The sequence below is a fragment of the Rhinopithecus roxellana genome, chromosome 12 (genome assembly GCF_007565055.1).
Source record: "Rhinopithecus roxellana isolate Shanxi Qingling chromosome 12, ASM756505v1, whole genome shotgun sequence".
NCBI classification, from domain to species: domain Eukaryota; kingdom Metazoa; phylum Chordata; class Mammalia; order Primates; family Cercopithecidae; genus Rhinopithecus; species Rhinopithecus roxellana.
Genome location: NC_044560.1, coordinates 4,693,044 through 4,718,025, shown reverse-complemented (window position 1 = coordinate 4,718,025; position 24,982 = coordinate 4,693,044). Strand labels below are relative to the sequence as shown.

The 24,982-nt window shown below is 45.7% G+C and overlaps 1 protein-coding gene across 7 annotated transcripts in view; it reads left to right on the top strand.

Annotated features, from left to right (window-relative positions):
* Positions 1-676: 676 nt before the first annotated feature.
* The window catches only part of KIF1B (kinesin family member 1B), a 180,382-nt gene continuing 156,076 nt past the window's right edge, over positions 677-24,982 (top strand). For 5 of the 7 annotated variants that reach the window (XM_030912838.1, XM_030912836.1, XM_030912837.1 and 2 more), the window contains exons 1-2: positions 837-1,009; positions 24,343-24,523. In XM_030912838.1, coding sequence (XP_030768698.1) covers positions 24,418-24,523 — 106 coding nt within the window. In that variant the 5' untranslated portion in view covers positions 837-1,009; positions 24,343-24,417. Of the gene's footprint in view, positions 1,010-24,342; positions 24,524-24,982 lie in introns of those variants that run through there. The other 2 variants (XM_030912835.1, XM_010364168.2) reach the window with 2 other exon arrangements.

The following is a 24,982-nucleotide window of genomic DNA, read 5'->3' as shown; positions in this document are numbered from 1 at the left end:
GCGTTTGTTCCTCTCCTCACAGCCCTTCTGCGGTCTCCCAAGGAGACAAGTGGAATGCCCACCCCAAGTCATGCTTTTCCATTACTCATTCCGCCTTCTCTCCCGAGGTGGCGCGTGGGAGGTGTTGTGCTCGGGTTCGGTAAGAATAGGCCAGGCAGCTTCCCGCGGGATGCGCTCATCCCTTCGCGGGGTTCCGCTTCCACCGCGCCGCGTTCGGCCGGTTCCGCCTGCGCGATGTTTTCCGACGGACAATGACTCCACTCTCGGCGCCTCCCATGTTGATCCCAGCTCCTCTGCGGGCGTCAGGCCCCCTGGGCCCCGCCCCGCTCCACTCAGTCAATCTTTTGTCCCCGTACAAGGCGGATTATCGGGGTGGCTGGGGGCGGCTGATGCCGGCGAACGCCCTTGGGGGTCACCCGGGAGGGAACTCCGGGCTCCGGCTTTGGCCAACCCAGCACCCCCTCACCGCGCGGGTCCCAGGGCCACCAGAGGGCGCTCGGTGTCCCTGCAGCCCCCCCCACCCCCGGCAGAAGCCCCGGCTCCCCCCTGCAATTGGCTGGCCGCCCTGAGCTCTGTGCTTTGATTGGTCACAGCCCGCGTCCGTCGCGGGCGCCGGGGCGGGCTGAGGTGACGCGCAGCGGCCCCGCTTGGGGCGGTGTCCCGCGCCGGCGACTGCAGGCGGAGTTTCGCTAGGACCTACGCGGGGCAGTCTGACCGCAGCGGTCCTGGGAGGCGCCCGCGCACGTTGGAGCGGCTCCCCGTCCTCCGCAGCCGTCACCGCTGGCCGTCGCCGCGCCCTGGCCTCCCGCGCTCGCGCACTCCTGCCCGCCGCCCACCTCCCACCTCGATGCGGTGCCAGGCTGCTGCGTGATGGGGCTGCGGAGAGGCGCCCTGCGGCTCGCGGCGGCAGCTGCTCGCGCTGAGGTGCGTCGGTGCCCGGCTCCTCGCGCCGCCGCGCGCCGCGGCTCCTGTTGATCCGGTCCGCCCTTCGGTCTGCAGCGCGGCTGAGGTAAGGCGGCGGGGCGGTCAGCGGTTGACGCCGCGGCCGCCGGGCCGGGGAGGGGGCCGCTCCCGCGGGGAGGAGCGGCCGGGCCGGGGTCCGGGCGGGGTCTGAGGGGAGGTAGCGCGGGGCGGGCGCCGGGTGCGGGAGCCTCGCCCTCGGGGGAGGGGACCCCTCCCTAGCCAGCCGTGAGTCCCGGGCTGGCGTCCAGCGGCCGGCGGGGGCCCCCGCAGTGCCCCGCACCGGCCCTCCGTTTCCCCCGCGCTGCCAGGCCCCGGCTGTGTCCAGCGCTCGCCAGATCCGCCGCTGCCTGGCTCTTTCCTGGGCTCCGCGCACGTTGCAGCCCAGGGGGACGTCTCTGCTCCGTTTGAAGCCATCGTTTCTCTTTTCCCCTCTCCCCTTTTCCCCTTTATGGTGGGCATCGGGCTTCGGCTGGGAATGTGGCTATGCCCTTTTGCCAGATGGAGATAGGAAAGGTCATCGCTTGACGCTGGGGGAGCCGAAGGCTAGAGGCCTGGTGAGAGGGGTGCGATGGGAAGGGAGGGGGCTTGTTGGATGCTGGCCAGGTGTGAGGAAGGCTGGTGTGGTCTCGGCGTTCAGCCGATTGGGATTACTCGGGCAGCCATATTGGGAGGATGATCTGACAAATCCTTTAGGAGCCAAGTCCAGTTGCTGGAAGGCACCAAGTGACAGCCCTGGCAGCTTTCAGGGTGACTGGCCAGACCAGAAGCCAAGTTGTGGGGGTTGGGAGGCTGCTTGAGCAAGCTAGTCATTGTTCGTGCAACACAAAACATTCCCGCCCCTAACGCCAGAATAGAGCTTCCAGATCACTTTTTTTTTTTCCTTGATTGCTAAATGAGCTTCCAAGGTAAACTGCCCTCAAGATTCCATTCTCGTTGGGGTGAAATTCCGTTTTCTCTGTTCATCTTCTGCGTCCAGTGCGGGGGCTGTGGAAGGCCCGCTGATTCTTTACATGTGCATAGGCCGATCTGAGGATTGCTAAGGCCGCTGTATCAGTATGGAGACCTCAGTAGACGTGGAGCATTGGATGGATAGATTTTCAGAGTCGCTCAACTTGCACAGAAGAAGTAAACCAGAGTATTCTGATAGCGGGCGAGGCTAGTGGCGGCATTTCTGAGGATGCAGGCTGTCATCTTTGTGGAATCTCGAGGTAGCTGAAATTAGATTGTCAACATATCCCTTGCTCATATCTCTTACTGCTCTGGGCAGCTGTTCTGCCACCATTGAACATTCTGCTTTGTGTCTTGATGCGCCTGTCTGAGCCTGATGACAGTGTGCTGATGAGATTTGAATAACTCTTAAGAGGTGATATCATGGTGGATATTTTATTTAAAGGCTGGCATTTTGTCTCCTGAGTTTAGTCATAACAAAATCTAGTTATTGTGTTCCTCTAAGAAGTGAGGTGGTGCTCTCTGATTAAGTTGGTGTGGTTGTTGGATTATAGAGCAAATGGAGCTGTGAATGTACCGTTTGAGGGTGGAATATGAGAATTGCACATAGGTTGGTATTGTAAAGCAGGTCTGGAGACCATCAATAACTGGGTTCAGCATGAGTCTGTAGATCTGTTCTTTCCTACATCCTAGATGTGGACAGGACCTGAGAGATGGCATGCCTGCTTTCTTCTTTGTGGCCTTTGCTTTCATTCAAGTTCAACTTGTTAATAAATTCTCATAACTTCTCAGGTTGAACTATGTAAAAAATTTGGGCTGGGTGCGGCGGCTCATGGCTTGTAATCCCAACACTTTGGGAGGCTGAGACAGGAGGATCCCTTGAGCTCAGGAGTTCGAGATCACCCTGGATAACACAGTGGGACTCTGTCTCTACAAAAATAAATGAATAAATAAATACCTGGGCATGGTGGCTCATGCGTGTATTCCCAGCTATTTGGGAGGCTGAGGTGGGAGGATTGCTTGAGGCCAGCCTGGGCAACAGCAAGACCCTGGCTCAAAAAAAAAAAAAAAATTATATATATTCACACACACACACATATGTATATACATACACACATATATATGTATATATATAAATTTTAAAAATTTGGATAGGTTTTACTAAGCAAAGTCTTAACACTATTTTTTTATTTTTGTTATCAAGCTTTACTTTTAAAACTTGTTGAATCAAATGTAACTTCAACAGAAACTAATGTTTTTTGCATTACACTAATATGAGAGAAATACAGAATGTTTTGAAATTCCATACCCTAAGTTAGAAATATTTCTAAGTTTTTAATTTTTCGAGTTACTTTATTAGTATAAAGAGCTGAACATTTTTGATTAACAATAAGTTCAGCATTTGGTAAAATCAGACCTGATTGTGAATCTGATACGGAGGCTAGATTTTGTGAGTATGTGTAGCTCTGCTCTGATGAGTGTTTTTCCAAAATGTATCCAATTAAGTACAGCTTTTAAGGCTTAGAACAGACTGTTTTTCCTTTTCAAGACCAGATATGAATGCACTTTTCCTTTTTTCTCTCTTCTTTCCCATTTTGATTTTGTGCAGGGAATAAGTGTCCAGGAAAGTCTGCCAACGGAGTCTTTCTTAAGACCAAAGCTTTTTAGCCCGTTTTCCCACTGTGGTCTTGTCCTGGGTACAAAGTAAAGGACAGTGGGCCCCCTGCCTTCCTGTTTGTAATCCCCTTCCCACGCTGCTAATCATAGTAGATCTTTTCCAGGAGGAAGCATATCCTTTTGGTCTTGTAAACTAACATGATATAATTTCATAATGCTCTAAAGTTAAAGATATTTTATGTCTATTTCGTGTATTTCTCTTTGAAAGATGGCCTCGTTTGAACAGATACTGGTGAATATCTGGATTCCGTGAAAGAGTGTGAATAAATATGTACACTTCTTGAACTTTTTTTGTGCAGCTTATCAGGATAGAAGTGAAATTAAGCAGAGGTGACTGTGGTAGGAAAAACCTGCAAAAGGTGCCTTGGGCCGGATGCAGTGGCTCACATCTGTTATCCCAGTGCTTTGGGAGGCTGAGGCGGGAGGATTGCTTCACATCAAGAGTTTGAGACAAGCCTTGGACAACATAGCAGGACCCCCATCTCTACCAAAAAAAAAAAAAAAAAAAAGCTGCGTGTGGGTGGTGTGTGTTTGTAGTCCTAGCGCCTCAGGGGCTGAGTTGGGAGGATGGCTTGAGTTGAGATTACAGTGAGCTGTGACGGCGTCATTGCACTTCACTCTGGGCTCAGACCTTGCTTGCTGAAAATAAAAAGTTGCCTTGGACTTCTCGGAGTTGAACTGTTTGGTTAATGGGCCACTGATTCATTGATGCTCTTTTACTGTAGGCATTACCCATTAACTGAGGGTGCATGTAGAGATTTAGTTCGTTACCTTCAAGGAACTCACACTTTACCATTTCTTTCCTTTTTTTTTTTTTTTTTTTTTAAAGACAGAGTCTCGCCCGGTTGCCCAGGCTGGAGTGCAATGGCATGATCTCAGCCCACTGCAACCTCTGTCTCCCGGGTTCAAATGATTCTCCTGCCTCAGCCTCTCGAGTAGCTTGGATTACAGGCACCCGCCACCATGCCCAGCTAATTTTTGTATTTTTCGTACAGATGGGGTTTCACCATGTTGGCCAGGCAGGTCTCGAACTCCTGACCTTGTGATCCGCCTGCCTCGGCCTCCCAAAGTGCTAGGATTACAGGCATGAGCCACCATACCCTGCCTTTTTTTTTTTTGTTGGGGGGATGGAGTCTTGCTCTGTCGCCCAAGCTGGAGTGCCATGGTGCCATCTTGACTCACTGCAACCTCCGCCTCCCAGGTGCAAGCGATTCTCCTGACTCAGCCTCCTGAGCAGCTGGGACTACATGCATGTACCAACACGCCCAGCTAATTTTTGTATTTTTAGTAGAGATGGGGTTTCACCATATTGGCCAGGCTGATCTTGAACTCCTGACCTTGTGATCCACCTGCCTCTGCCTCCCAAAGTGTTGGGATTACAGGCGTGAGCCACCGTGCGCGGGCTACCATTTCTATATAGAAACGGTGAGATAAAGTTAACTCCAACTCCTTTTCATTTTCATACAATTTAGTGTCCTGATATGGTTTCCGTGATTTCTAGTCAGAGCATTTTCAAAATTCTTTGTAATGTTGTATATACATAATATTGTAGTTATTATCTAATACTCGGTTAGTACTTAATGATTGTCTTGTGGTTTTTTGGTGTATGTATTTTAAGTCACAAGATTGTAAATGTTTGATGGATTTAAAAATTTTTTTATATGGAATATCATATTGTTTATACCAAAGCATGTCATTCAACCATACTATCCTCTACCATTGCCCTTTTTTCTCCCCTTGAGACAGAGTCTTACTGTATTGCCCAGGCTGGAGTGCAGTGGCGCAGTCATGGCTCACTGCAGCCTTGACCTCCTGGGCTCAAGTGATCCTCCTGTCTCAGACTCCTGAGTAGCTGGGACTATAGGCATGCGCTACTATGCCCAGCTAATTTTTAAATTTTTGTAGAGATAGGGGTCTTACTATATTGCCCAACCTGGTCTTGAACTCCTGAGCTCAAGTGATCCACCTCAGCCTTCCAAAGTGGTGGGATTACAGGCATGAGCCACTGTGCCCAGCCCCATTGCTCTTTTTGATTACCGTATTATTGACTGAGTTCTCTCTTTCATCCAGATTTTTGACATCATCTTGGCAGATGTCAATGACTATATAAACAATAACAGAAACAACAATAGTGATAAAATAGCTTACTCATATTGAACACTTTCTGTGTGCCAGGCTTTTTTCTAAGTACTTTACATTTATTAACTAATTTAATCCTAATAGCCGTATGAAATAGATACTATTATTATTCCCATTTTACAATGAAATTAAAACAGGCCAAGCGACTTCCCCAGGATCTTTAGTACTACTAAGTAGCCACTATGCTAAGTTTCCTTTGTAACTACCCTTAACTGTAAAATTTCTTGAATTCAGCTCAAGCAAACATTGGCTTCATTCTGTTCCACTTGTTTAGTATTATGGCCACATCTTTTAACTTGTCATCATGTTAAGTCTCAAATTCACCTTCAGGTCTTAAACTGTGATAATTGATAGCTTTCACTTTCTAATCACTTTATGCGTGTTCTCCCACCCTAAGCCTCCTAATCCATCAGTCTCTTCCAGATTTTACTTCTTTTACTTCCTTTTCTATACTACAACCTCTGGGTTGCATTGCTTGCAGTTTTTATTCTTTCTTATTATTCTTCAGGACTTACTATGCAGAAGCCAGCCTCACATCATCCCTACCATCCATATCCTCCATTCTTACTCTGTGTCATGGGGAAATCTATATAGTGCTGGGAATTAGTTCCACAATTAATGTGTACTCTGAGGTCTCCCTTAAATCTGTCTTTGGTCCCCGCCGGAGCAGTTCTGCTTAGTTCCCTCCCCATTTCTCCACAGTTGCTATTATAAAATCTGCACTCCTTGACTCAAACCTCTCACTGCCCCATGCTTGGCAGAATACCTTGCCTGCCACCTCATAGGAAAAAAGGGCACGAACTCCCTGAGCTTTCCCTTCCTCTACTTACAAACTTCTCTGCCCTCCTTCTTCCATTCTTTCCCCCAGTGTGAGACAGAGGTTACTCTGTCTTGGCCTCTGTCAGGGATAGCACTCTTCTAATCTCTAGGAACTTGCAGTATTGGTTGCTTTTCTTTTCCCTGCAGTACTTCCCCACTGTTCTATTTTTTTTTTTTCTTTTTGAGACAGTCTTGTTCTGTCACCCAGACTAGAATGCCTGATCTTGGCTCACTGCAACCTCCGCCTCCTGGATTCAAGCAATTCTTCTGCCTCAGTCTCCTGAGTAGGTGGGATTACAAATGTGTGCCACCATGCCCGGCTAATTTTTGTATTTTTTAGTAGGGATGGGGTTTCACCATGTTGGCCAGGCCTGCTCCCGAACTCCTGACCTCAGGTGATCCGCCCGCCTCGGCCTTCCAAAATGTTGGGATTACAGGTGTGAGCCATTGTGCCCTGCCTTTTCCACTGTTCTTGAACACATCAGGCACAGTCCTACCATAGGGCCCTTGCTCTTACTCTTCCTTTTTCTTTCTTTTTTTTTTGAGACAGAGACTTGCTGGGTCTCCCAGGCTGGGGTGCAGAGGCGCCATCTCGGCTTACCGCAACCTCTGCCTCCTGGGTTCAAGCAATTCTCCTGCCTCAGCCTCCTGAGCGACTGGGATGCTAGGCACCTGCCACCACACTTGGCTAATTTTGTATTTTCAGTAGAGGCAGCGTTTCACCATGTTGGCCAGGCAGGTCTCAGGTGATCTGCCTGCCTTAGCCTCCCAGAGTGCTGACATTACAGGCGTGAGCCACCGCACCCGGCCGCTCTTACTCTTTCTTCTGCCTGGAATACTTTTTCCCTGAAATCTGCTTGGCTAACTCCTTCACCTCTTTCAAGTCTGGTTAAATCTCAGCATGTCAGCAGGCCCACCCTAACCTCATTTATGTACCTACACAGCACTCCTTCCCACCATACTCTTGATCCCCCCGACTTTGCTATACTCCTCCATCATGCTGATTACATTCTTGATTCTCTATAGGGATTTATTATTTTTAATTCCTCCCTTTCCCTACTAGAATGTACATTCCTCCATGGCAAGGAGGTTTATCTTTTTTGTTCACTGATTATTTTTCCCAGGAACAGCCTGTTGCATTGTAGGCACCCAGTAAATAGCTATTGAATAAAGTATAGAAATGTGCAGTCTTTCCTATTATAAATAAAGGGCTGGGGGGAGGAAAAGCCCTCCTTTGTTTCTGTGCCTTCCAGTAAAATCCTTCATTCCTATTTGCTCTCTCCTGCTCATCATAACCAGGCTCTGACAGTATTATGGATACTGGCATTTCCCACTTCCGCACCAACCCACTACAGACTGGCTTCAGTGTCCCTCCTGCCCCCCACTTCATGGATACTGCCCTTGCTCTGGTTTCCAGCCTTTATTGCCGAAACCAGGAGGCACACTTCATACTTTCGCAGTACTAAGTATGTTACTCATTTCCTTTTTTCCTTCCTTGAACTTTTGGCTACTCTGTTTGTGGGCTGGTTTCAGCCTTCTGAACCTGCTGTTTTTCTGGCCACTCACATGGCTATTAAATTCATTCAACACAAATCTTTGTGCAGCTTTTTTTTTTGAAGCAGAGTCTCGCTCTGTTGTCCAGGCTGGAGTGCAGTGGTGTGACCTCGGCTCACTGCAACCTTCATCTCCCTGGTTCAGTTGATTTCTCCTGCCTCAGCCTCCTGAGTAGCTGGGATTATAGGCATGCGCCACCACACCCAGCTAATTTTTGTATTTTTAGTAGAGATGGGGTTTCACATGTTGGCCAGACTGGTCTCGAACTCCTGACCTCAAGTGATCCACCTGCTTTGGCCTCCCAAAGTGCTGGGATTACAGGCGTGAGCCACGATGCCCAGCCGATCTTTGTGTAACTTTTAAAAGCTTGCTGTGTTGTTTGGTTTTATTTGTTTTTAGGAACTAGAACTTTGACTACATGACATATTTACAGTGTTAAATATAGCAGAATAGGCTATTACAGTAAGTATTTATTTATTTATTTATTTATTTTTAATTTTAATTTTTTTTTTGAGACGGAGTTTTGCTCTGTCGCCCGGGCTGGAGTGCAGTGGCCGGATCTCAGCTCACTGCAAGCTCCGCCTCCCGGGTTTACGCCATTCTCCTGCCTCAGCCTCCGGAGTAGCTGGGACTACAGGCGCCTGCCACCTCGCCCGGCTCATTTTTTGTATTTTTAGTAGAGACGGGGTTTCACCTGTTAGCCAGGATGGTCTCGATCTCCTGACCTCGTGATCCACCCGTCTCAGCCTCCCAAAGTGCTGGGATTACAGGCTTGAGCCACCGCGCCCGGCTCAGTAAGTATTTATTTATAATTTATATCAGTTACTACTAGAAAGGATTTGAGCAGCTTACCACAAATATATACAGTGAGGCTATTAAAATATAAATAAGAAGTAAAAATTTATGTAACAAGAAAAAGTAAATGTATAGCTTGCCTAGGCTAATGTGGTTATTGTAATTTAATTTGGAAGCATGGAATGTAATGCAAAAAGGGAAAGATAAATTGTACAATTTTCATTCTGGTAAATGAAAGCCTAATAGTTTGTCAAGAGAAACATTTTTTCTTAGTATTAAGTTCTAAAGAGAAAGCGTTCTAAGAGAAAGTTGTTATAAACATCCTGATATAAAGAGATATGTACGGCCGGGCACGGTGGCTCACACCTGTAATCCCAGCACTTACGGAGGCTGAGGCTGGTGCATCACTGAGGTTAGGAGTTCGAGACCAGCCTGACCAACATGGAGAAACCCCGTTTCTACTAAAAATATAAAATTAGCTGGACTTGGTGGTGCATGCCTATCATCCCAGCTACTTGGGAGACTGAGGCAGGAGAATCGCTTGAACCCAGGAGGTGGAGGTTGCAGTGAGCCGAGATCGTGCCATTGCACTCCAGCCTGGGCAACAAGAGCAAGACTCCATCTTAAAAATAAAAAGTAAAGAGATACGTACTAGGGCTGGGGACAGTGGCTCACACCTGTAATCCCAGCACTTTGGGAGGCCGAGGTGAGAGGATCGCTTGCGCCTAGTAGTTCGAGATCAGCTTGGGCAGTAAAGCAAGATCTCACCTCTATTAAAAATATATTCAGTGACTGGGTGCGGTGGCTCATGCCTATAATCCCAGCACTTTGGGAGGCTGAGGCAGGTGGATCACCTGAGGTCAGGAGTTCGAGACCAGCCTGACCAACATGGAGAAACTCCATCTCTACTAAAAATACAAAATTAACTGGGTGTGGTGGCACATGCCTGTAATCCCAGCTACTGGGGAGGCTGAGGCAGGAGAAACATTTGAACCCGGGAGGCAGAGGTTGTGGTCAGTCGAGATCACGAGCCATTGCACTCCAGCCTGGGCAACAAGAATGAAACTCTATCTCAAAAACAGTGGTGGCATGTGCCTGTAGTCCCAATAACTCCAGAGGCTGAAGGAGGAGGATTGCTTGAGCCTGGGAGATTGAGGCTGCAGTGAACTGTGATTGTTCCACTGTATTCCAGCCTGGGCAACAGAGTGAGACCCCATCTCAATAAATAAATAGATAGATAGATAGATAGATAGATAGATAGATAGATAGATAGAGGCTGCAGTGCACTGTGATTGTTCCACTGTATTCCAGCCTGGGCAACAGAGTGAGACCCCTAGATAGATAGATAGATAGATAGATAGATAGATAGATAGATAGATAGATAGATAGATAGATTAGAGAGATAGATATGTACTAAATGTTTTCAATAGCTTCTGTAAGTAAAAGAAAGAAATGTTCTTCAAATACCTTTAAAAAATAAGTAAAAAATAAACAGGGCAGTGATGCATGCCTGTCGTACCCAGCTACTCCTGAAGCTGAGGTGGGAGGGTTGCTTGAACCAAGGAGTTTGAGGCTGCCATGAGCTACGATCACAACACTGCACTCCAACCTGGGCAGTGAAAAAGTGAGACCCCTTTTGTTTCTTTTTTTCTTTTTTGAGATGGAGTTTCACTCTTGTCGCCCAGGCTGTAGTGCGGTGGTACCGTCTTGGCTCACTGCAACCTCTACCTTCCAGGTTCAAGCGATTCTCCTGCCTCAGCTTCCCGAGTAGCTGGGATTACAGGTGCCTGCCACCAAGCCTAGCTAATTTTTGTACTTTTAGTAGAGATGGAGTTTCACCATATTGGCCAGGATGGTCTCGAACTCCTGACCTCAAGTGATCCACCTGCCTCAGCCTCCCAGAGTGCTGAGGTTATAGGCATGAGCCACTGTGCCTGGCCAGATAGTAGTTAAAACATTTGGGGAGCGTGACTGAGCCTGTTTAGCCATATTGGAGATTGAAAATCTGATGTGTCAGGAGACTATTCTTGTATAGTCTGATCCTTGGATTGGGTTAGAATACAGAAAGAAGGTTTTTTTTTTTTTTTTTTTTTTTTGAGATGAAGGCTCACTCTGTCACTCAGACTGGAGTGTAATGGTACAATCTTGGCTCACTGCAACCTCCACCGCCGAGGTTCAAGCAATTCTCCTGCCTCAGCCTTCTGAGTAGCTGGGATTACAGGCATGTGCCACCTCGCCCAGCTGATTTTTGTATTTTTAGCAGAGATGGGATTTCACCATATTGGCCAGGCTGGTCTCAAACTCCTGACCTCAAATGATCCATCCACTTCAGCCTCCCAAAGGACTGGAATTACAGGCATGAGCTATCGCACCCTGGCCTGCTTTTCTAATATATGATTCATTTTGAACTTCCACAGCATGGCCCATGGTTAACTTTTATCCATAGAGTCAAAAATCAAGAATAAATAGTGACTACACACAGACACACACACACACACACCCCCCCACACACACCCCAATTGTTAAAATGTGGGGGGCCATTTTCTCAGTATATCCATTGTCAGCCAGCACAGTGTTTGGTACGAAAACCTGCTTGGTCTTCATGGAAAGTATTGGACTGAGAGATGCAAAATGTGATATAAGGAGGAATTCATCATAGCATCTCAAAAGGAGATCTCTAGCTACAAAAATTTATTTTGGGGTGCCTATTCATTCTTTGAATTATAATTCACACTTTAAAATGTAATTCAGAGGAAGAGATTATCTTTTAAATAGCTACTTGTTACAAATTGGTTTTTGTATGACAAACTGTGCTAATATTGAATTAATTAATTAATTTATTTAGACAGTGTCTCGTTCTGTCACCCAGGTTGGAGTGCAGTGGTGCAATCTTGGCTCCCTGTAACCTCCGCCTCCCAGGTTCAAGCGATTCTCATGCCTCAGCCTCCTGAGTAGCTGGGATTACAGGCATGCACCACCATGCCTGGCTAATTCTTTTTTTTTTTTTTTTTGAGATGGAGTCTCACTCTGTCGCCGGGACTGGAGTGCAGAGGCCAGATCTCAGCTCACTGCAAGCTCCGCCTCCCGGGTTCACGCCATTCTCCTGCCTCAGCCTCCTGAGTAGCTGGGACTACAGGCGCCCGCCACCTCGCCCGGCTAGTTTTTTGTATTTTTTTAGTAGAACGGGGTTTCACCGTGTTAGCCAGGATGGTCTCGATCTCCTGACCTCGTGATCCGCCCGTCTCGGCCTCCCAAAGTGCTGGGGTTACAGGCTTGAGCCACCGCGCCCGGCCCCTCCCTGGCTAATTCTAATATGGAATTTAAAAGACTGCATTTCTGCTTAATTCTAACAAACGTACTGAATTAAAGTGTCAGTATATGAGAGGTAAGAGAACTACTGACTGCAACATAGGGGCAGAATGAAATAATTGGAAAAGTGAGGAATCAGTAGAGCAGTTTTATGGAGCAAAGGAAAAAAAGGTATTCCTTTTTACTCAGAAAAGCAGATGGATGTTAAGAAATGAATGAATGCTTCCTGCGCCATGGTCTCATTTGACCTTGTCCTTGAAAGATGTGGACTTGTAATAGGTTGAGAAGGGAGATTGGGCTTCTAGGAATCCATGTGTGTAGTGTAGGAAGGTGGTGGCTAGTGGAGAAGAAGGCTTAGAGTTAGGCAGGGAAAGCTGAGACAGGGGAAGTAGGTTGGATTGTGAAGGCCCTTGAATTTTTAGGTTATGCGCTGAGGCTGTGGTGTCCAACTGAAGGGTTTTAAGGAGAGGCAATGGCATGAACTGATCTTTTTTTTTTTTTTTTTTTTGAGACGGAGTCTTGCTCTGTCGCCCAGGCTGGAGTGCAGTGACCCATCAGCTCACTGCAAGCTCCGCCTCCCGGATTTATGCCATTCTCCTGCCTCAGCCTCCCGAGTAGCTGGGACTACAGGCGCCCGCCAACACGCCTGGCTAGTTTTTTGTATTTTTATTTTTTTTTTAGTAGAGACAGGGTTTCACCGTGTTAGCCAGGATGGTCTCGATCTCCTGACCTCGTGATCCGCCCGTCTCGGCCTCCTAAAGTGCTGGGATTCCAGGCTTGAGCCACCGCGCCGGGCCGAACTGATCATTTTTTAAGGAATATAATCCTGGCTGCTTTCTATAGAAAAGGGATGTTATGGCCGGGCGCGGTGGCTCAAGCCTGTAATCCCTAGCACTTTGGGAGGCCGAGATGGGCGGATCGCGAGGTCGGGAGATCGAGACCATCCTGGCTAACACGGTGAAACCCCGTCTTTACTAAAAAATACAAAAAACTAGCCGGGCGAGGTGGCGGGCGCCTGTAGTCCCAGCTACTCGGGAGGCTGAGAGGCAGGAGAATGGCGTAAACCCGGGAGGCGGAGCTTGCAGTGAGCTGAGATCCGGCCACTGCACTCCAGCCCGGGCGACAGAGCGAGACTCCCGTCTCAAAAAAAAAAAAAAAAAAAGAAAAGGGATGTTACAAACACAAACCAACCAAAAAACTATTATTATTTCATTCTTGTTTATCACTTTGCTGAAAGATCGATTTGAGTCTTCTCCTTAGATTCCTTATAATCCAAAATACCTTTGAGGGCAAATGGGAATTCTATAAGATCAAAATTAAGCAATTGGGCAAAAATTGAGAAAAATTCAAATGAATTAGACCTAAATGTTTTATTGTCTCTTTAATGTTAGTGAATGCTTCTGGAATTTTTGCTCCATTCCACTTTCCTAATGCTTCCAATTGTATGTCATAAGGAAAAGTGGTCAGAGGAGCAGTTTAGAACTCAGGCTGTGTAAGTGATTTAGAGTATGTATGGTTACCTTTTCTACCTGTCTTTCTGCTCTGGTTTTCAAAACTTGGAAGATGTATTGTTTTGCTAATTATTGAGAAGTGTTGTTTTCCTTTAACTTCTTAAAAATACTCTGTAGGCCGGGTGCGGTGGCTCACGCCTGTAATCTCAGCACTTTGGGAGGCCGTGGTGGGCGGATCACGAGGTTAGGAGTTTGAGACCAGCCTGGCCAACATAGTGAAACCCTGTCTCTACTAAAAATACAAAAATTAGCCAGGTGTGGTGAAACATACCTGTAGTCCCAGCTACTTGGGAGACTGAGGCAGGAGAATCGCTTGAACCTGGGAGGTAGAGGTTTCAGTGAGCTGAGATGGCTGTTGCACTCCATCTAGCCTGGGTGACAGAGCAAGACTCTGTCTCAAAAACAAAACAAAACCACAAAACAAAAAACACCTCTGTAAAATTATTGTTTCTCGCTGGGTTTTAAACTTGATTTCAGACTTACATAAGTAATTCTTTAAAGGAGCAAGGAGTTTTAAAGCTGTAAGTCTTTAATGGATGTCTATTATAATAGAGATACTGTTTATAGTAGTAGAGAAGTAACAGGATAACTTTCTGTAGTCCACTTAACTGTAGCTTCCAATGACTGGATAAATTTTTCACTAAATTTTGAAGATGGTTGTAAGGTTTTTTTTTTTTTTTAGATGTCGTCTCGCTCTGTTGCCAGGCTGGAGTGCAGTGGTGTGATCTCAGCTCACTGCAACCTTTGCCTCCCAGGTTTAAGCAATTCTCCTGCCTCAGCTTCCCAAGTTTCTAGGACTACAGGCATGTGCCACCACACCCAGCTAATTTTTGTATTTCTAGTAGAGATGGGGTTTCACCACATTGGCCAGGATGGTCTTGATCTCTTGACCTCGTGATCCGCCCACCTCGGCCTCCCAAAGTGCTGGGATTACAGGTGTGAGCCACTGTGCCTGGCCTGAAGGTTTTACCATGAGAAAGTAAAATCAGAAAAAATATTTAGGTTTAGGTTGTTTTGGGAAAGTAATTAGATATAAACTTCTAAAAAGGATAGATGTTATTACTACACCACAATGCCTGGCTAATTTTTCAGTTTTTTTTTTTTTTTTTTTTTTTTTGTAGAAATAGGGTTTCACGTGTTGCCTAGGCTGATCTTGAACTCCTGGGCTCAAGCCATCTGCTGCCTTGGCCTCTGAAAGTTGCCAGAATTACAGCAGGTGTGAGCCATAGTGTACAGCCCTAACCATGGTTTTTGTTTGTTTCTTTGTTTGTTTGAGAGAGAGTCTCGCTCTGTCACCCAGACTGGAGTGCAGTGGTGCGATAGCTCACTGCAACCTCTACCTCCTGGGTTCAGACGGTTCTCCTGCCTCAGCCTCCCGAGAAGCTGGGTTTACAGGTACGTGTCACCACGCCTGGCTAATTTTTTGTATTTTTAGGAGAGATGGGGTTTCACCGTGTTAGCCAGGATGGTCTTGATTTCCTGACCTTGTGGTCCGCCTGCCTTGGCCTCCAAAAGTGCTGGGATTACAGGCGTGAGCCACCGCGCCCAGCTTATTTTGTGTTTTTTAAGAGATGTTGTTGGCTCTGTTGTCCAAACTGGAGTGCAGTGCTGGAATCATGGCTAATTGCTGCCTCCAACTCCTAGGCTCAAGTGATCTATCCACTTCAGCCTCTCAAGTAGCTGAGATTACCGGTGCATGCCACTACACCCAGCTAATTGAAACAAAAATGTTTTTTGGTAGAGAGTATCTCTCAATATGTTGCCCAAGCTGGTCTTGAACTTCTGGCCTCAAGCGATTCTTTCACTTCAGCCTCCCAAAGTGTTGGAATTATAGGCGTGAGGCACCATGCTTGACCCCAATTTATGTTTTTTATTTAATGCTGTTTAAATGTTAGTTTGTTGGCATCGAATAAATAGGAATTCAACCAAAAAGATTAACTATTGTATTCAAGACCCATCCTGTGTTGTAGGGCAGCTGTCCCCATTATTTTCGGCCCCAGGGACTGGTTTTGTGGAAGGCAGTTTTTCCACGGATGGGTTGGGGGGATGGTCGCAGGATGAAACTGTTCCGCCTCAGATCATCAGGCATTAGTTAGATTCTCATAAGGAGCGTGCAACCTAAATCCCTCACATGCACATTTCACAGTAAGGTTTGCATTTCTATGAGACTTTGATGCCACCACTGATCTCACAGGAGGAGGAGCTCAGGCAATAATGCTCACTTGCCTACTGCTCACCTCCTGCTGTGTGGCCTGGTTTTTAATAGGCCATAGACCTGTACCACTCTGTGGCCTGGGGGTTGAGGACCCCTCTTGAAGGGGATTAGAAACTTGACTAAGGCCTGGTGTGGTGGGACGTGCCTTGTAGTCCCAGCTACTCGAGGCTGAGGCTGCAGTGAGCTGAGATGATTCCACTGCACTCCAGTCTGGGTGGACAGAGTGAGGTCTTGTCTCAAACAAACAAAAAATTAGCCGGGCATGGTGGTGCACGCCTGTAGCTCCAGCTGCTCGGGAAACTGAGGCAAGAGAGTCGCTTGAGCCTGGGAGGTTGAGGCTGCAGTGAGCCATGATTCCCTTGATAGAGCAAGACCCTGTCTGAAAAAAACAACAAAGCAACAAAAAAAGTAATTTATTCTCCCTTGAGTAAGGTCAATGATTTGAAAAGTATTAAATAGAGAAGCAATTGTATTTGGTTTTGGGATGGGGAGAATCTATCAAGACTTTATACAGGAGCAAGTGAGAAGGTCCTGGAAGAATAAATTGGAATTTGAAAAGAACAAGACGAAGGACACAGTGGGGAAAGGGAAAGTTGGAGCAAAAACACAGGGGCAGAAAAACTTGGGATGCATTCTGGAAGCCCTCTGGTGGGTGGTTGTAAAAGAATGTGGCTGGAAGGCAGTGTTCATGTGGGCTTGTAAAAATAGGTGGTTTATGTTGCAGAACACTTTGAATGCCATTGTGGGGAGTTCAGTCATTGCTTGGTAGACAGGAGGGGAACTTGGAGGATTTTGAAGTGGACAGTGATGGAAATAGGTCCGTACTTCAGGAAGGTGAATCTTGGCAGTATTGTGTGGTACAGATAGGGCAGATGAAAAGGGATAATTCACCTAATTGGGTAACTGTGGTAAAGATAATAAAAAAGATTTTAAAAAAAGAAAATGGGGATATTGTGTAGTATGGATAGGGTAGGAAGAAGAGAGAGAAAGCTGGTTAAGAAGGCCTTGGGTGAGAAGTATTGAAAGCCTAAGAGGTAATGGTGGTGGTAGAAATGGAGAGATTTTATAGATATGTCATGTAATTTAGTGACTGATTAGATGGATAGACAAAGCAAGCTTTTAGCCAGTGTGAGAACAGCAGAATGGTGAGAACATTAAAAAGAAATAGAAAGGAGGTCAAAGCGCTGGTATTGTTTTGGGGGAGAGAGGTTTTGGCTTCAGTTGTGTGAGACTGAATGAAATGCTGGAAGGCTAGCTAGGTAGAGGAGTCAGTCTGTAGAAAAATGTATGTATGGGGACATTCGTTATTAGAGATGTTAATGTTTTGGTTCATAGTTACAAATACATAGTACTTTATATCTAAAGCCCACCAAGGAGGTTTCAGCACTTTGGTAGGTCCTAGGTAGAATACAAAAGAAAAAAGTTTTGTTTTGTTTTTTAAAATTTAAATATCTATGGTATTCAACAACTATCAACATTTTGGCAATCTTGTTCTGTCATCCCCTAACAAATTCCTTAATATCATCTAATACCCAGCCTGTCTTCAGACTACCCTGATTATCTAAAAAATGTATTTTTAGGTAGGGTGTGGTGGTTCACACCTGTAATACCAGCACTCGAAGGCCGAGGCTGGAAGATTGCATGAGTCCAGGAGTTCGAGACCAGCCTGGGCAACATAGCAAAACCCTGTCCCTATTAAAATACAAAAAGCTAGCCAGGCATGGTGGCATGTGCCTGTAATCCCAGCTACTCGGGAGGCTGAGGTGGGAGAATCACCTGAGCCCAGGAGGTCAAGGCTGCAGTGAGCTGAGATCATACCCCTGCACTCCCTCCCCAGCCTGGCCAACCAGAGTGAGACCCTGTCTCAAAAACAAACAAACAAACAAACAAAAACATTGTACTTGGTTGATAAATAATACAAGTGTCTTTTTTTTTTTTTTTGAGACAGTCTTGCTCTCTCACCAGGCTAGAGTGCAGTGTTGCGATCTCAGCTCACTGCAACCTCTGCCTCCTGGGTTCAAACAATTCTCCTGCCTCAGCTCCCAAGTAGCTGGGATTACAGGTGCATGTCACCACGCTTGGCTAATTTTTGTGCTTTAGTAGAGACGGGGTTTCACCATGTGGACCAGGATGGTCTCAATCTCTTTTTTTTTTTTTTTTTTGAGGCGGAGTCTCGCTCTGTCACCCGGACTGGAGTGCAGTGGCCGGATCTCAGCTCACTGCAAGCTCCTCCTCCCGGGTTTGCGCCATTCTCCCGCCTCAGCCTCCCGAGTAGCTGGGACTACAGGCGCCCGCCACCTCACCCGGCTAGTTTTTGTATTTTTAGTAGAGACAGGGTTTCACTGTGTTAGCCAGGATGGTCTCGATCTCCTGACCTCGTGATCCGCCCGTCTCGGCCTCCCAAAGTGCTGGGATTACAGGCTTGAGCCACCGCGCCCGGCCCGGTCTCGATCTCTTGACCCCGTGATCCACCCATCTCAGCCTCCCAAAGTGCCAGGATGACAAGCATGAGCCACCATGCCTGGCCAACAAGCCCAGGGTTATAAAACCCTGTGTCCCCGATTATGCTGTTTGAAGAAACTGGTTGATTTGTTCTGGAGATTGTTTCATATACTGAATTTGCCTGTTAACATCTTTGATGTGCCATCTAAGTTGCTTCTTTCCTCCCTATATGTCTTCTAAACTGGTAGTCAGATCTAAAGCTTGATTTTATTCAGGGTTTGGTTTTTTAAAAAGTTTTTATTTTAAGAGGAGTGGGGCAAGAATACTTACTAAGCTGTGTATTTCCTTTGTTCGAGACCAGCCTGGCCAACATGATGAAACCCCATCTCTACTAAAAACACACAAATTAGCCCGGTGTTGTGTTGGGCACCTGTAATCCCAGCTGCTTGGGAGGCTGAGGCAGGAGAATCGCTTGAACCCGTGAGGTTGAGACTGCACTGAGCTAAGATCGTGCCACTGCACTTCAGCCTGGGTAATAAATAAGAGCGAGACTTCGTCTCAAAAAAAAAAAAAAAAAAAAAAAGAGTTGGGAAAAGGTAACATTCTGTAATTCTTTCATTTCTTCTGCATTTATTAGCTAGAATTTTTCTGTAAAGAACTTACCCTCGGCCAGGTGCGGTGGCTGACACCTGTAATCCTAGCACTTTGGGAGACGGAGGCAGGCAGATCACCTGAGGTCAGGAGTTTGAGATCAGCCTGGCCAGCATCGTGAAATCCCGTCTCTACTAAAACTACAAAAATTACCTGGGCGTGGTGGTGGGCTTCTGTAATCCCAGCTACTCAGGAGACTAAGGCAGGAGAATTGCTTGAATCCAGGAGAAGGAGGTTGCAGTGAACCAAGATCATGTCATTGCACTCCAGCCTGACCTGGGTGACAGAGTGAGACTCCATCTCAAAAAAAAGAAAAGAAAAGAAAAGAAAAAAAAAAAAAAAAAAAAAAGAACTTACCCTCATTGACTATTTGCTTATCCTGGAATATTTTATACAGGCGCTACAGACTAAATGTATGCTTACTTCTGTTTTATTTGCTGTTTTCAGGATAATGCGTCTTTTTCTCTCTGTAACCATTGATATATTAATGAATTTTTTTTTTTTTTTTGAGACGGAGTCTCGCTCTGTCACCTGGGCTGGAGTGCAGTGGCCGGATCTCAGCTCACTGCAAGCTCCGCCTCCCGGGTTTACGCCATTCTCCTGCCTCAGCCTCCCGAGTAGCTGGGACTACAGGCGCCCGCCACCTCGCCCGGCTAGTTTTTTGTATTTTTTAGTAGAGACGGGGGTTTCACCATGTTAGCCAGGATGGTCTCGATCTCCTGACCTCTTGATCCGCCCGTCTCGGCCTCCCAAAGTGCTGGGATTACAGGCTTGAGCCACCGCGCCCGGCCATGAATTTTTTTTTTTTTTAAAGTATCATAAACTTACGAATGTATAGATTTGGTTTTTAAAAATCAATTTGCAGTCATTTTTTTACATGTTAGGAACAACAAAACGTTCTTGCTATTGGAAGTGACGTTGAAAGTCACGCTTTAGAGGGGTTGATCTTACAACAGGGTTGAGCAGTGGTTTAAAGCAGTGCTTCTTAGCTGGGTATTTGTGACATCATCTTTGAAAATTAACCCAAATCAACAAATCCATATCTGGGGCCCATCTGGAAACTGTTGAATACCAGACTAGGAGAGTCTAGACGCTTTTGTTTTTCAAAAGACCCCCGTGTCATTCTGTTTCATACAACTCTGTTTAAGGACTATTGGATCAAAGATTAAAAGCTCAAACAACAGTCCAGCTATTATAAGTATCCTAGGTATGTGGTAGTAAGGACATGGATTGAGGTAATGTCAGTGGGAATGAGAGGAAGGAAGGGATAAAATAAAGCAACTTTATATCTTAAAAGTTTCCATATGGTATTTTGTGAATAATGTTGGTAATAATACAAGGTTTCAAAGAGTAGTGACAAAGATGACTCCAACATTTATGGTATTGGGGCTTGGGAGAGTATTGTTGATAGACAAGGGTAGCTTGGCAGAGATTGCTAGTTTAAGGGAGAAGATAATGGGTTTTTGGACAAGAGGAGAGTTAAGATGATGGCTGTATTTCAAAGGGAACTCTGGGAGGTTGGAATGTGTTTTATGTCTTGCTTTTTCTGAATGCATCATTCATTCTCTCGGCATAGTACTCAACTAGTGAATATAAGTCATGCTATATTTATTGGGAAGGTTAATAAATACTAAGTTCTCATTTGATGCATGTAATCATAAAAATATTTGATATTTAAATAAAGAACCATCAGTTTAATGTAAAATAAAATGGGAAACAGACTAGAAAAAACACTGTAGCAAATAGAAAAAGATTAATATAAAAATATGTAAACATTTGAAAAAATAATCAGTAAACTGGGCAAAGGACTTAAACAGATAATTCTCACAACTGGGAAATATATTTCATTAATTCATTTCATCAACATTTACTGAACTCTTATGTCAGGTACTGTTGTAAGTGCTAGCCAGCAAGACAGGAGATCTCCGAGCATTCTGGTGGTAGAGTGAGAGACTGTGAGAGATGGACAATAGACATGCTCCAAAAAACAAGAATTTCAAATAGCGATGATGCTATTAAGAAAATTAGGGGCCAGACATGGTGGCTCACACCTGTAATCCCAGCACTTTGGAAGCCTGAGGCAGGAGTTTGAGAACAGACTGGGCAACATAACAAGACTTTGTCTCTACAAATAAAATAAAATATTAGTTGGGTGTGTTGGTGTGTGCCTATAGTCGCAGCTATTTGGGAGGTTGAGGTGAGAGGATCACTTGAGCCCAGGAGTTCAAGGTTACAGTGAGCTATGATTGTGCCACTGTACGGTAGCCTGGACAGGTAGCATTGAGGTAGAGAGTGACTTTGGTTTTTATTTTATTTATTTTTCCTTTTCTTGGGAACACATCGGTTATAGTGTTGTGTAGTTGGAGGTTAGCATTCCTAATTATCTGGAAAAAATATTGGTCAGATTTAAGTTCTGTAATGGTTCCTGTTAATTGGATTCGTAATTACTTTTCTTTTTTAGATTTTTCCTTTGTTTGGTTATTCTTGAAAAAGATTCTATATTGGATACAGTGTAGAGTTTTTTCTGACTAGAAAAATTGGTTGTTTCTTTTCTTTTTTTTTTTTTGAGACTGAGTCTCGCTGTGTCACCCAGGCTGGAGTGCAGTGGCGCGATCTCGGCTCACTGCAAGCTCCGCCTCCCGGGTTCCTTCCATTCTCCCGCCTCAGCCTCCGAGTAGCTGGGACTACAGGCGCCCGCCACCGCGCCCGGCTAGTTTTTTGTATTTTTAGTAGAGACGGGGTTTCACCGTGTTAGCCAGGAGAGTCTCGATCTCCTGACCTCGTGATCCACCCGCCTCGGCCTCCCAAAGTGCTGGGATTACAGGCTTGAGCCACCGCGCCCGGCCGGTTGTTTCTTTTCTTTCTTTCTTTTTTTTTTTTTTTTTTTGAGACGGTGTCTCACTCTGTGGCCCAGGCTGGAGTGCAGTGGGGCGATCTCAGCTCATTGCAACCTCTACCTCCTGGGTTCAAGCGATTCTCCTGCCTCAGCCTCCTGAGTAGCTGGGATTACAGGTGCGTGCCACCACACCTGGCTAATTTTTGTGTTTTTAGTAGAGACGGGGGTTTTACAATGTTGGCCAGGCTGGTCTTGAACTCCTGACCTCAAGTAATCCACCTGCCTTGGCCTCCTAAAGTGCTGGGATTACAGGTGTGAGCCACCGCACCCTGCCGGTTGTTTCTTACAGGAGTTACTTATTTGGATTCTTTTCACACAGTAGTGTTGGCTTTCTTCTGTTGGGAGGGAAACTAGTCCTCTAAAAAATGTTCACGTTTTTCCTATTACTTCATTCAGTAGTGAAATGTAATGATTTGACTCTGCCATGAGTCAGTGATATATCTGAGGGATCTTCGAAGTTAAAGGAAATTGGCTGGGCGCAGTGGCTCACGCTTGTAATCCCAGCACTTCGGGAGCCCGAGGCAGGTGAATGTGAGGTGAGGAGTTCGAAACTGGCCTGGTTGACATGGTGAAACCCCCATCTCTACTAAAAATACAAAAATTAGCTGGGTGTGGTGGCGCACGCTGGTAATCTAATCCCAGCTACTCGGGAGGCTGAGGCAGGAGAATTGTTGAATCCGGGAGGCAGAGGTTGCAGTGAGCCAAGGTTGTGACATTGCACTCCAGCCTGGGCAACAGGAGCAAAACTCCGTCTTAAAAAAACACAAAACAAAAGAAAACCTAGAAGTTAGAAGAAATCACTGCATAGTTAAAGGAATTGAGTAGAAAGTGTCTTTGTCCTTTGCTGTTTAATTACACAGTATATACATCATGTAACCAAATGTTTCAAACTATAATTACCGTATAGAGAGTTCAGTGCACTTTTTTTTTTTTTGAGATGGTGTCTTGCCTTGTTGCCCAGGCTGGAGTGCCGTGGTACGATCTCAGGCTCATTGCAGCCTCCACCTCCCGGGTTCAAGCGATTCTTCTGCCTCAGCCTCCCCAGTAGCTGGGATCACAGGCGCACACCACCATGCCTGGCTAATTTTTGTATTTTTAGTGGAGATGAGGTTTTACCATGTTGGCCAGGCTGGTCTTGAACTCCTGACCTCAGGTGATCCACCAAGCTTGACTTCCCAAAGTGCTGGGATTAGAGGCATGAGCCACCACATCTGGCCCAACGCCCTTCTTTAAAGAGAAGTAGTAAGTGATTTGCCCATGGAAAGTTATCTGTTTAAGGAACTTCTTCAGCAAATAAACATTTTGTGTTTTCATTTATTATTGAAGATTGATCCAGAAACAGAGAGAGAGAGAGAGAGATACGTGTTACTTTGTAGTTACATTTTTTATTAATAAGTAGGGACTTTTTAGGTATAAGAAGGAGATAATAGAAAAGGAAAACAAATTTTGGTCTTCAATTTTCTATTTAATAATTTACTGTTGGGAATATAAGATTTGTAGGGGAGGCCAGGCACAGTGGTGTGTGCCTGTAGTCCGAGCTACTTAGAAGACTGAGGCAGGAGGATCACTTGAACCCTGGAGTTCAAACACCAACATAACAAGACCCCGTCTCTTGAAAAACAAAACAAAACAAACAAAAAAGGATTTGTGGCCGGGCGCGGTGGCTCAAGCCTGTAATCCCAGCACTTTGGGAGGCCGAGACGGGCGGATCACGAGGTCAGGAGATCGAGACCATCCTGTCTAACCCAGTGAAACCCCGTCTCTACTAAACAAAAATACAAAAAAACTAACCGAGCGAGGTGGCGGGCGCCTGTAGTCCCAGCTACTCGGGAGGCTGAGGCAGGAGAATGGTGTGAACCCGGGAGGCGGAGTTTGCAGTGAGCCGAGATCGCGCCACTGCACTCCAACCTGGGCGACAGAGCGAGACTCCATCTCAAAAAAAATAAAATAAAATAAATTAAAAAAAAAAAGATTTGCATGGGAGAAATGGGATGAACATCGTTTTTTTTTTTTTTTTTTTTTTGAGACGGAGTCTTGCTCTGTCGCCCAGGCTGGAGTGCAGTGGCCCGATCTCAGCTCACTGCAAGCTCCGCCTCCCGGGTTCACGCCATTCTCCTGCCTCAGCCTCCCAAGTAGCTGGGACTACAGGCGCCCGCCACGTCGCCCGGCTAGTTTTTTGTATTTTTAGTAGAGACGGGGTTTCACCATGTTAGCCAGGATGGTCTCGATCTCCTGACCTCGTAATCCGCCCGTCTCGGCCTCCCAAAGTGCTGGGATTATAGGCTTGAGCCACCGCGCCCGGCCGAACATCGTTTTTATAAATGGAAACAGAAATAGAACTAAGATAGTAGTTGTTATGCTTAAGTTAGCCCATGCTTGCTTTAATTCTGACTACCTCATATGGAATTTTTTTCTTTTCAAAGGAAACTTGGCTATAACTTCAAAAGAAGATTTGGTTCTTTATTTCTGGACTGCATATATATAACAAGGCCATTAAAATGTCGGGAGCCTCAGTGAAGGTGGCTGTCCGGGTAAGGCCCTTCAATTCTCGAGAGACCAGCAAGGAATCCAAATGCATCATTCAGATGCAAGGCAACTCGACCAGTGAGTACATGTTGTTTTCTCTCAGCTGTGTATCTTACTTTCCTTTCTTCCTTTCCCTGTCTTCTTGCTGTGTTCAGAATAGATGAACATTTGTATGTTAACACTTTGAACTTTGCTATTGTGAATGATCCATTGAATGTTTTCCCCTCTGTGGTGTTTGCTGTAGTATATTTAAATATGGACTATTTATTTTATCCCGTACATTTGAGAAACCCTGAATAACTGAACTAATTTAGCAAGTGTTTATGCTTATTAAATTGAAATTTTAATGATAATAAAGGTATAGACAGTGCTTTTTGCTGAGTCCTAATGTGAAATATACCTATTGAGGCTGCAAGATTCATTGTTTTTCTTTCTAGATTTTAAATGATACTTGATTTTGCCAAGATGATCTGAGAACTTTTCAGTGATTTTGAGCTGGGCAATGGATATAATATATAGTAAACTTACACATTATTA